This window comes from Hyperolius riggenbachi, chromosome 1 (assembly GCF_040937935.1).
Source record: "Hyperolius riggenbachi isolate aHypRig1 chromosome 1, aHypRig1.pri, whole genome shotgun sequence".
NCBI classification, from domain to species: Eukaryota; Metazoa; Chordata; class Amphibia; order Anura; family Hyperoliidae; genus Hyperolius; species Hyperolius riggenbachi.
Genome location: NC_090646.1, coordinates 489541854 through 489554650, shown reverse-complemented (window position 1 = coordinate 489554650; position 12797 = coordinate 489541854). Strand labels below are relative to the sequence as shown.

At 47.2% G+C, this 12797-nt stretch overlaps 1 protein-coding gene across 2 annotated transcripts in view; it reads right to left on the bottom strand.

The window, feature by feature from the left end:
- The window catches only part of DERL3 (derlin 3), a 74845-nt gene that overhangs the window by 27987 nt on the left and 34061 nt on the right, over positions 1-12797 (bottom strand). For both annotated transcript variants that reach the window (XM_068271560.1, XM_068271561.1), the window contains exon 3: positions 7193-7266. In XM_068271560.1, coding sequence (XP_068127661.1) covers positions 7193-7266 — 74 coding nt within the window. The remainder of the gene's footprint in view (positions 1-7192; positions 7267-12797) is intronic.

The window sequence follows — 12797 nt, the reverse complement described above, 5'->3', positions numbered from 1 at the left end:
AAAAAGCAATTTTTAATAACGCTTCAGAGTCTCTTTAAACTGTTGCCGACCGCTGTATCGTGCATTTACGTCCCCCTGCACAACGCTTCACAATAAGAGGCATAAATACACGTACCTGCGTTGTTTACCTCCCCGCTCTTGATCGCAGCATGTGCGGGTTTTATCCACAGCTACAAGTTTTATTTTAAAACTGTAATGGCCGAAAAGTGAAAAATATTTTTTTTTATTATTCCCTACAAAATGCATATAAAATAAAATAATTCTTAGCAAAAAGTACCCCCAAAGAAAGACAAATTTGTGGTGAAAAAAAAAAAACAATATATAGATCATTTCTGTGTGATTAGTGACAAAGTTAATGGTGAATAAATGGGAGCAGTGTAATATGAAAATTGCTCTGGTGTTTAAGGGGGAAAAAAAAACTGGTTTAGAAGTGGTTACCGTTAACAAATATTTTTTTTACATATGCTTACCAGTAATCAAAATTTAACATTCACCCTTACGTATTAGAGCAGTTCCAAAAAGTTCATATCAGTTTTAGTAGTAGTTTTAAAATTCCCTATACATGTTAGACACCGAGTAAGTAGCACAATACTAGTATTGATGTAAACTCCTATGTCTTTTGCTAATTGAGCTCAATTAGAAAAAGTCATACAAGTTAGATAAGGGCAGGTATTTTAATTAAGCATATAAAAACAGTATTTGTTAAAGGACAACTGAAGTGAGAGGAATATGAAGGCTGCCATATTTATTTCCTTTTTCAACAATACCAGTTCCCTGGCAGCCCTGCTGGTGTATTTGGCTGCAGTAGTGTCTGAGTAACATCAGAAACAAGCAAGCAGTATGTCAGTTCTGACAATGTCAGAGTACCTGATCTGCTGCATTGCTTGTTCAGGGTCTATGGCTGAAGGTATTAGAGGCAGAGGATCAGTAGGACAGCCAGGTAACTGGTATTGTTTAAAAGGAAATAAATATGGCAGCCTCCATATCCCTCTTGTTACAGTTGACTTTTAAAGACTATGCTATACTATTCTTTAAACCCCCTATTTTTTTGCAAGTGTTTTGGCATAATTAGCAGCCCCTGCAGCAGAGGGGGCCGTGGCCATATGGTGCCCAGGATTCTTACCCCCCCCCCTCTCTCTTCCTAAAGCTAGTTATGGGTAGGGGAAGTCATGGTGGATGCAATGAAGGAGTCATGGTGGCCACATTTTAATGACCCTGGTCAGATGGGGCCCCTGACTATGGAGAACCGTGGGTTCGGGGAGAGGTGTAAACATGGGGAGGATGAAGGTTTGCTTTGGGACATCCAGTATTTGTAGTTACACCCCAGACTGGCATTAAAGAGAAACTCCAGTCAAAATAATGTAATAAAAAAGTGCTTCATTTTTACAATAATTATGTATAAATGATTTAGTCAGTGTTTGCCTTTGTAAAATCTTTTAAATCCCTGATTTACATTCTGACATTATTACATTGTGACATTTTTACTGTTGGTAGATGATGTAGCTGCTGCATGCTTTTTTGGCAGTTGGAAACAGCTGTAAACAGCTATTTCCCACAATGCAACAAGGTTCACAGACAGGAAACTGCCAGGAGTACTTACTCAGAGTTTCTTGTGGGAGGGGTTTCACCACAATATCAGTCGTACAGCGCCCCCTGATGGTCTGTTTGTGAAAAGGAATAGATTTCTCATGTAAAAGGGGGTATCAGCTACTGATTGGGATAAAGTCCAATTCTTGGTCAGAGTTTCAATTTAAGGGTTTAGGTTGTGCAATTGTCAGAGGCACACTGAGAGGTGTATGCTAATTCTGAGACTTTGATAATTGAATTACAAATACAACTGATTTGTAAACATTGTTGTTACTCTATGGCATACATGTCAAACTCTGGTCTGCCGCGCCAAATCTGGCTGGAGAGCCATCAAATCTGACCTGCAAGTGGATTACCCACTTTGCATTATATTTTGCTCGAGTGCACCTGAGTGATAAGTAGTGTTGGGCGAACAGTGTTCGCCACTGTTCCAGTTCGCCCGGATTTTGGGCTGTTCGAGTTCGGTTCGGGCTCCGCCGGACACCTCGTGGTGTTCGACCATGCGTTCGGCCATGTGGCCGAACTTATGTTCGGCCTGACAGCGCATGGCCGAACGTTCCCCGAACGTTCGGCTCGCGCTGTGATTGGCCGAGCGGGTCACGTGGTTCGGGCTCGAACACGCGGCTCGCACTGCGATTGGCCGAGCGGGTCACGTGGTTCGGGTAAATAAATACCGCGTCATTTCTCCGCCACTTGAAGTTGGGTTTAGCTTTGGGTAGGCAGGCAGGTTAGACTCTCTCACCAGCTAGGCTAGCCAGGGCCCCCCAGCCTCCTAGTCATACTACTGTAGTGCCAGTCAGCGTGCTTGTACTGCTAGGATCAGTAGTACTTCCGCCACCAGTATATAGCATTGTCTATTTGCCACTGTACTGCCAGTCAGCGTGTACTTCTGGGATCAGTAGTACTTCCGTCACCAGTATATAGCATTGTCTATTGCCAGTTTGCCACTGTACTGCTAGTCAGCGTGTACTGCTGGGATCAGTAGTACTTCCGTCCGTCACTAGTGTATAACATACTATATAGCATTGTCTTATTGCCACTGTACTGCCACAGTCAGCGTGTACTTCCGTCCTTCACCAGTATATACTATATAGCATTGTCTTATTGCCACTGTACTGCCAGTCAGTGTGCGTGTACTGCTGGGATCAGTACAACCATAATGAAGAAATCCAGTGAAAGAGGGAGGGGCAAGGGAAGAGGTGTTTCCCCTGACGGTTCACGTAGAGGCCGCAGTGGAGCACCTAAGAAAACCCACTCAATACCACCCATGTGTGCCAGACAAACAACCCTCACTAATCCACAAGAGCAGGACCGGATAGTGAATTGGTTGACCTCTCAAGCGTCCAGTAGCGGGTTAAGCAGCAGCAGCACCAGCACATCCTTGTCACGCACGAGGTCCTCTGCCAGTTACAAGGAGCCAGTGGGCACAAAGGTGACACAACCAGCAGCTACACCATGCACACAATGGCCAAATAACCAGTCCGAACAATTATTTCCGGACACAATGGGCTCTTCGGAGGAGCTATTCCCACTCCTACCCCCAGAAACAATGGAACCGCCAGAAATGTTGTGCCCGGATTCACAACCATTGTGCGAGGAAACTGCACCACTCATTGAAATGCAAGGCGAGGACGAAGACACCCAAATCCCTGAGCAATGTGCGCAGGAATTGGAATTGCAGGAGGTCCACCAAGAACATCTTGAAGACATGGGAGTGAGGTCCGCAGAGGGTGTTCTGGGGAGCTCTAGTCCACTGCACACAGACACAGTCACAGATGAGGAGATGGAAGAGGAGGTTTTGGACGATGTGGACACAGACCCGGATTATCGAGTAGAACCTCGCCGTCGGGATAGCAGCAGTACAGATGAGTCTGCTGCAGAACCCACTGCTGCAAGAGTTCGCCGTGTCCCACAAAGTAGGCGGGGTATTTCGGACACAACAGGCGTAGCCGTAGAAGTGAGACGCCAAAGAGGCACGAAGCAAACTCGCCAGCAAAGCAGGAGCTCAAAAGTCTGGGCTTTCTTTGAAGACTGCAGGGTGGATGTTACCATGGTGATTTGCAAGGTGTGCAGGACCCGACTGAGCAGGGGGAAAAATGTTAACAACCTCTCCACCACCAGCATGCGCCGCCACATGGTAGCCAAACATAGCACTCTGTGGTCAAACACGCAAGGCCAGGGTAGCGGCTCGCTTCCAGCCCCCAGCAACACTGCCTCCGTTGTCACCAGACCCTCCTCAGCAGCAGCCCAGCCATTACGTGGTGCACAAACATCCGTAGTAGACGACGATGTCAGTTTCCGCAACAGTCCTCTTGACGTTTCCCAGTCTTCAACGGCCACGACAACAACAACCAACTGTCCTTCAGTGTGCGATCCTACGGGTCAGTTGTCTGTCCCCGAGATGTTTGAGCGCAAGAGAAAATTGCCAGCAAATGACCCCCGGGCCGTGGCACTAACAGCCAGCATAGCCAAGTTTGTGGCCTGCGAAATGCTGCCATATCACGTGGTGGAGACAAACAGCTTCAAGCGCATGATGGCGCTTGCCATCCCACGTTACGTGGTTCCCAGCCGATACTATTTTGCGCGGTCTGCAGTGCCAGCGTTACATGAGCACGTGGTTAGCAAAATAACCAGAAGCTTGAAAAATGCCGTTGCCTGCAAGGTTCACCTCACCACAGACACCTGGACGAGTGCCTTTGGCCAGGGTCGATACATCTCCCTGACGGCGCACTGGGTGAACCTTGTGGAGCCTGGCAGTGACTCCTCCTCCTCACGGTACGGCACGGGTGTTGCCCACGCCGCAAACTGCTGGACCGGCGTCCCTCAGAGGCACCAATCTCGACTCTGACTCCTTCTCCTCCAACGCCTCTCAAAGCTGTACCTCATCCGGCATCGGTAACCCAGCAATAGGGTCGTCGTGGAAGCAGTGCAGCACAGCTGTTGCCATGCGTCAGCAAGCCTTACTGAAGCTGATCTGCCTTGGAGATAAGCAGCACACAGGTGAAGAAATTTGGAAGGGAATCAAGGAACAGACCGATTTGTGGCTGGCACCGCTGGACCTGAAACCAGGCATGGTTGTGTGTGACAATGGGAGCAATCTCATTCGCGCTTTAAAGTTGGCTAAGCTGAGACACATCCCTTGCCTGGCACACGTTATGAACCTAGTTGTTCAACAGTTCCTGAGGACATACCCAGGCGTGGCAGATCTTCTGCTGAAGGTGCGACGAGTGGCCAAATATTTCCGAAAGTCCAGTACCGCTTCGGAGGGACTCACCAAGATGCAGGAGCGGTTCAATCTACCGAACCATCGCTTGGTGTGTGACGTACCTACGCGCTGGAATTCGACGCTGCACATGCTAGCACGCATTTGCGAGCAGAAGAGTGCAGTGGTCCAGTACATGACGGCGCAGTACCGAGGCGCATCCGGGCAGCTACCAAGCTTCTGTGGATCTGATTGGGCCACCATGTTGGACCTCTGCCAAGTCCTCCAAAATTTTGAGCAATCCACGTTGCTTGTGAGCGGTGACAACTCTTCAGTCAGCATTACGATACCACTGCTGTGTTTACTGAAGAGATCAATGTTGCAGATCAAGGAAGCCGCAGTCAGGATGCAAGTGGAGGAATATCAAGAGGACAACGATTAGCGTGATGGTGATACCAACATCAGACAATTTGCGTCAGGAAACGCTGGTCCTCCCAGCTATGCTGAAGAAGAGGACGAGGAACAGCTGGAGTTGGAGCAGGACTTGGATGCCCCCACTGCCGAGGGACAGAGCGGTGCACGTTGGACTTCCACGATTCAGCGGGAATGGACAGCAGAAGAAGACGAGGAAGAAGGTGGGCGACGGCGTGATGCTGGTGATGATGATGAGGGTGCGTCAAGCTCAGAAGAACATGATGAGGATTCTGTTAGGACTGTGGCAGACATGGCTCAATTCATGCTAGACTGCATTGAATGCGACCCGCGCGTTGTTCGAATTCTGGACGACGTGGATTACTGGGTTTATACCCTTCTGGATCCACGGTACAAAGACAATGTTCAAAAACTCATTGGAGAAAGTGTCAGACAGGTCAAAATTGAAGAATACCAGCAGGCCCTTGTGGAGACATTAGAGAGGAGATTAACATCCTCCTCCTCCTCTAGCCAGTTCCACGCCGACAGACTGATTTCCGCAAACCCAGGACGAGGAGGGGAACAAAGAACGCAAGCTGCAGCTAGTGCCCACAAGGGAATGGTATCGGCAGTGTCCTTGGAGTGGCAAAATTTTCTGACACCCATGCAGCAGCCCACAGAACAGCAATCGCCCAGCTCCACCTCCAACACCGATCGCCTGCAGAAGATGGTCAAGGACTACATGTCAGATGGCGTAGCCGTGTTGAACAATCCATCTGCACCCTTCAATTATTGGGTCTCTAAGCTACACACCTGGCACGAACTGGCAATGTACGCAATAGAGGTGCTGGCTTGTCCTGCAGCCAGCGTTATGTCCGAACGCTGTTTCAGTGGTGCCGGAGGCATCATTACAGATCGGCAACACAAATTAAAATGAATCAATCTCCACAGCAAATGCAGACCGGCTGACACAAATTAAAATGAATCAATCGTGGATTGGAAATGACTACGCAACACTCCCCGAGTCCGACTCCGACCAAGGACCATGAACATCTGTGATGGCTTAGCGTTGCCACTTTCTGTAATATCCCATTTCTATTTATTAATCACTGCATGGCGACAAAACTCATTGCTTTACTTTGAAAATAATACAAGATTGTTGTTACCTGTGCCAAAAAAAACTGACATTTTCCGCATTTAAAAGACAATTTCCCTTTGAAACTTAAAAATCGTTTTTCTCAAAAACTATAAGGTCCTTTCGGAAAAAAAAAGTTTCCTCTTATACCCACCCCCCCTGTCCACATACTCTGAACATTTGGTCTATGTTACATGTAAGGAGGCTTTGCAAAGCAGGAAAGTTCGGGTCCCCATTGACTTCCATTATGTTCGGTGTTCGGCACGAACGTACCGAACATCGGGACATTCGGCCGAACGTTCTCGAACCCGAACATCTGGATGTTCGCCCATCACTAGTGAGTGATAAGCCTATATGGCTAAACACTGAAACTATGAAGCCAGAGGGGCCTCTAGACTCCAGGAAACTGTACATGGGTGGTAGGTAGTACCACTAGAAACAATGGGGGAACTGTATAGAGGGGGGCACTAGACATGAGATAACTGTATAGGGGAGGAAGGGGGCGCATTAGACATCAGGGAACTTCATAAGGCAAGGAGGTATCCGCTAGACATCTAGGCTTCGTCCCAGTTTTCGATTTCAGCCCACTATGTATTTGACAAACCCTCCTCTATAGAATAAGTCTGGTCATGATAATGCAATTCTATTATCAGCACTTTGTAAAGTAAGTAATGACAGATGTTCAGCTGGTCATTTTAAAATCTTTTATCTGTTAAAAGATTTTTTCATATAGCTATACATTTCTGTAATACAACTGAAGTTGAATTAAAGCATAAAGTATCTGTAGTATTCCATTAGTAATGTTAGGTTAATACAAAATGTAGATTCTGGCTTGTAAAAAAACAAAAAAAGGATACATAAAAATCATATTAAATAAAAAACTGAATCCCATATCTCCAAAGTACAGGAAGTTGGTTAGAAGTCGCCAAATCTGTGAGGGAGAAAAAAAGCCATGGTTGGTTTGTTCATGTTGAAATCCAATTTAGTATTCCTGAAATATGCTTTCCATTATTAAACATGATGTCCTATAGATATTTGTAATAATCTACATTTTCATTGTGAAATCACTCACCCAATTCAAATGGGCGTTTCATGGTCTAGGGAATGTCTTGCCTCTTCCACATTGCCCCTGTCTTATTGTCCAGTGGAAAAGAACAGGACGATGGGATGAAGGGTTATGCTAGGTACACACGATACAATTTTATGGCACATTTACCTGCCAGATCAATTTTTTTCCAACATGTCCAATCTGAATTTCACTCAATTTTCCAATCGACTTTCCTTTCACTTCTATGGAAAGCGATCAGAAAACCAATCGAAATTTAGATCGGACATGTTGGAAAAAATCGTTCTGGCAGGTAAATCTGCCAGAAAATTGTATCGAGTGTACCTAGTATTAGATATGCAGCTACATCCACACTAAGTTTTAACTTGTAAAAAATGTTTGCACTGCCATTTAATGTCTGTTTACAACTTTTAGCATTTGGCTTTTGTCAACACAATGCCAGTCCTTTATATTCTTATTAGCATGCATTCGTGATAGGCTCTGTCACGGAAGAGCCGTGAAAAGCACAATCACAATCGGTTTTCTGCACCAATCGTGGTTAATGATACAATCCAAATTGTATGTGTAGTCCTAAGCAGAGTGCAGTCTTGGGGTCTTCCTTTGGGAATCTGTTATCTCAGCTGACAAGCAGAGGTTCTCTTTTCATGAAATACTTGCCAGGTTACCGTAAGTGTTGTATTCCATTAACTGGTTCAAAGGAGTCTTAATTCCCGGGTACGTGTGAAAACCATCTGAATAGGACCATGTGGCCTAAACTGCTTAGAATACAGGAAGCCCACAGCAGGGGGCCTATTCAAGATTTGGTATTCCCTAGAGATGCTGGAGCCATTCTGCAGCTATTGGAGATAAATGTAGTATATGATTTTTTTGCTTGTTTAACCACTTGAGGACCGTGGGCTTTAAGGACCAGGCACTTTTTCTCCATTCAGACCACTGCAGCTTTCATGGTTTATTTGCTCGCTCATACAACCTACCACCTAAATGAATTTTGGCTCCTTTTCTTGTCACTAATAAAGCTTTCTTTTTGTGCTATTTGATTGCTGCTGCGATTTTTACTTTTTATTATATTCATCAAAAAAGACATGAATTTTGGCAAAAAAATGATTTTTTTAACTTTCTGTGCTGACATTTTTCAAATAAAGTAAAATTTCTGTATACATGCAGCGCGAAAAATGTGGACAAACATGTTTTTGATTAAAAAAAAAAACCCATTCAGCCTATATTTATTGGTTTGGGTAAAAGTTATAGCGTTTACAAACTATGGTGCAAAAAGTGAATTTTCCCATTTTCAAGCATCTCTGACTTTTCTGACCCCCTGTCATGTTTCATGAGGGGCTAAAATTCCAGGATAGTATAAATACCCCCCAAATGACCCCATTTTGGAAAGAAGACATCCCAAAGTATTCACTGAAAGGCATAGTGAGTTCATAGAAGATATTATTTTTTGTCACAAGTAAGCGGAAAATGACAGAAGGACCGCCGCCATTTGTCTATACGGCGTTCCTTGCGGGGTCCACTTCCCGGCCGCCAATTGTATATACGGTGGTCGGGAAGTGGTTAAGGAATACCGTACATATGATAGGTATGGAAAGTATATCATTTTGTTGGTCTGTATCTGCTAAATATTTTATGCCGCTGACATACCCAGCTGCCAAGTTATTCAGCTGCTTAGTGCCAGAACATGTGACACTGTCCAAGTTTGATATCCTAAGAATAATCATATTCTGAGGATTATGAATCTGTCATCAGCACAAATATGGCATTTATCGTTTCTGACTTAATGTTCCGCAGTTAAACCTAAAAATCTCTCTCCAAGTAGATGGACTGTGATTGGTTTGTAAACCGGAGGAGGCTTTGACCCACCCCAAAACTATCTTCAATAAAACCAGGATGCATACAGGGAGGAGCATATTACCATCGTTATGAAAGCCTGCTGCTAGCCTAGGGACCTAATTTTAATGATTTTCTGGATATATTAATTATTTATATTTCATTTATTAATAAAAGACTCTAAAGTCATTTAATTTCTTAGCTACACCTACTATTCAGCCACACAGAATGCATCCTAGCTTTCTGAAGAGTCGCTACTACTGTCCGTGTAGCCAGATAGATAAAATTGTGTGTTTTAACCGTTTTTTATTCGTAGGTCTTAGGAGTAGGTCCTCTGTCCTTCTACAGAGGTGGTGGCAGATTTATACCCAGTAATAGTGTGTAATTTGTGTTACTGTAACATACAAGTAGTGTTGGGCGAACAGTGTTCGCCACTGTTCGGGTTCTGCAGAACATCACCCTGTTCGGGTGATGTTCGAGTTCGGCCGAACACCTGATGGTGTTCGGCCAAACCATTCGGCCACATGGCCGAACTAAGAGCGCATGGCCGAACGTTCCCTGAACGTTCGGCTAGCGCTGTGATTGGCCAAACGGGTCACGTGGTTCGGACCGGAACGCGCTCTGATTGGCCGAACTGTAAATAAATACCCGAACCACGTCATATCTCCGCCATTTGTCTGTGGGTTTAGCTTTGGGTAGGCAGGCAGGGTAGTTCGCGCTCCAGCCACGCTAGCCAGGGTCCCCCCAGTCATTGTGTCGCTGCTGGGAATAGTAGTACACCGCTCGCTCAGCCACACTATATAGCATTGTGTTTACTGCCACTCTGTGTCTGCAGGGAATAGTAGTACACCGCTCGCTCAGCCACACTATATAGCATTCTGTTTACTGCCACTCTGTGTACCTCGCTCAGCCACACTATATAGCATTCTGTTTACTGCCACTCTGTGTCTGCTGGGAATAGTAGTACACCGCTCGCTCAGCCACACTATATAGCATTCTGTTTACTGCCACTCTGTGTACCTTGCTCAGCCACACTATATAGCATTGTGTTTACTGCCACTCTGTGTCTGCTGGGAACAGTAGTACACCGCTCACCCGCCACTGTATAGCATTGTGCTCTGTGTCGCTGCTGGGAATAGTGGTACACCGCTCACCCACCACTGTATAGCATTGTGCTCTGTGTCGCTGCTGGGAATAGTGGTACACCGCTCACCCACCACTGTATAGCATTTCTGTACTGCCACTGTACTGCTGCCAGTCAGCGTGTACTTTAAGGATAAGTGAAATGAGCAAGAAATCCGGTGAAAGAGGGAGGGGCAAGGGAAGAGGTGTTTCCCCTGACGGTTCACGTACAGGCCACAGGGGAGCACCCAAGAAAACCCACTCAATACCGCCCATGTTGTCCAGGACAACAACCCTCACAAATCCAAAAGAACAGGACCAGATAATTACTTGGATGACCTCTCAAGCGTCCAGCAGTGGGTTAAGCAGCACCAGCACATCACGCACGAGGTCCGAGTCCTCAGCCAGTTACAAGGAGCCAGTGGGCACAAAGCTGACACAACCGGCAGCGACACCACGCACACAACTGCCAGATAACCAGTCCGATGAATTACCTCAGGACACAATGGGGTATTCGCAGGAGCTATTCCCAGCCCAACAAACTTCCACCTTTCAAAGGTTAATGGAGGAACAGCCAGAAATGTTGTGCCCGGATTCACAACCATTAACTGTGGGAAATGCACCGCGCACTGAAATACAAGGCGAGTCCGAGGAGGACTTGGAAACCCAAATCCCAGAGCAAGTTGGGCAGGAGGGGTTGCAATTGCAGGAGGTCGGCCGACAAGATCTGGAAGACGACGTTGGAGTGAGCTGTGCAGAGGTTGTTCTGGGGAGCTCTACTCCACGGCGGCGGCCCCCCACAATGACATATGACGAGTTTCAGGAGATGGAAGAGGAGGGTATGGACAATGTGGACATAGACCCAGATTTTGTTTGTGAACGAGAACATCGCCGTCGTAGCAGCAGCACAGATGAGTCTGTTGAAGAACCCATGCTGCACGAGTTCGCCTTGTGCCACAAGGTAGGCGGCGCGAAATTTCAGGCACCACAAGCGTGGAAGTTCAAGTGAGAGGCAAAAGAGGCGCAAACAGAAATCGCCAGCAAGGCAGGTGCTCCAAAGTCTGGGCTTTCTTTGAAGACTGCACTGAGGATGGTACTATGGCGATTTGCAAGGTGTGCAAGACCCGCCTGAGCAGGGGGAAAAGTATTAACAACCTCTCCACCACCAGCATGAGCCGCCACATGCTATCCAAACATCCCACTCTGTGGGCAAACGCGGCAGGACAGGGTACCAGCAACACTGCCTCCCTTGGGGTCACCAGACTCACCACCAGACCCGCCTCAGCAGCAGCAGTAGCCCAGCCATTGTGTGGTTCACAACATTCACAAACATCAGACGACGCTGACACTGTCACTTTCCGGAGTAGTGCTCTTGAGGTCTCCCGGTGTTCATCAAACACAACAACCAACAGCCCTTCAGTGTGCAGCCCTACGGTTCAGTTGTCTGTCTCGGAGATGTTTGAGCGCAAGAGGAAATTGCCAGCAAATGACCCCCGGGCCGTGGCAGTAACAGCCAGCATAGCCAAGCTTCTGGCCTGCGAAATGCTGCCAAATCGAGTGGTGGAGACAAACAGCTTCAAGGGCATGATGTCAGTGGCCATCCCACGTTACGTGGTTCCCAGCCGCTACCACTTTGCGCGCTCTGCAGTGCCTGAGTTGCATGAGCACGTAGTCAGCAAAATAACCCGAAGCTTGAAGAATGCCGTTGCCTGCAAGGTTCACCTCACCACTGACACCTGGACGAGTGCGTTCGGCCAGGGTTGATACATCTCCCTTACCGCGCACTGGGTGAACCTTGTGGAGCCTGGCAGCGATTCCTCACCTGCTACGGCGCGGGTGTTGCCCACGCCGCAAACAGCTGCACTGCCGTCCCTCCCACTGGATAAAAACAGCAGCATCTACCTCTCTGACTCCTTCTCCTCCAACGCATCTCAAAGCTGTACCTCATCCGGAAACGCTAACCCAGCAGCAGTAGGATCGTGGAAGCAGTGCAGCACAGCTGTTGGCATGCGTCAGCAAGCGTTGCTGAAGCTGATCTGCCTTGGGGATAAGCAGCACACAGGGGAGGAAATTTGGAGGGGAATAAAGGAACAGACGGATTTGTGGCTGGCACCGCTGGACCTGAAACCGGGCATGGTTGTGTGTGATAATGGGAGTAATCTCATTCGCGCTTTAAGGTTGGCTAAGCTGACACACATCCCTTGCCTGGCGCACGTGATGAACCTAGTAGTTCAGCGGTTCCTGAGGACATACCCAGGCGTGGCCGATCTTCTGTTGAAGGTGCGACGAGTGGCCAAACATTGTAGAAATTCCAGTACTGCTTCGGGGGCACTCACCAAGATGCAGGAGCGCTTCAATCTCCCCCACCATCGCTTGCTGTGTGATGTCCCTACGCGCTGGAATTCTACGCTGCACATGCTAGCCCGCTTTTGCGAGCAGAAGAG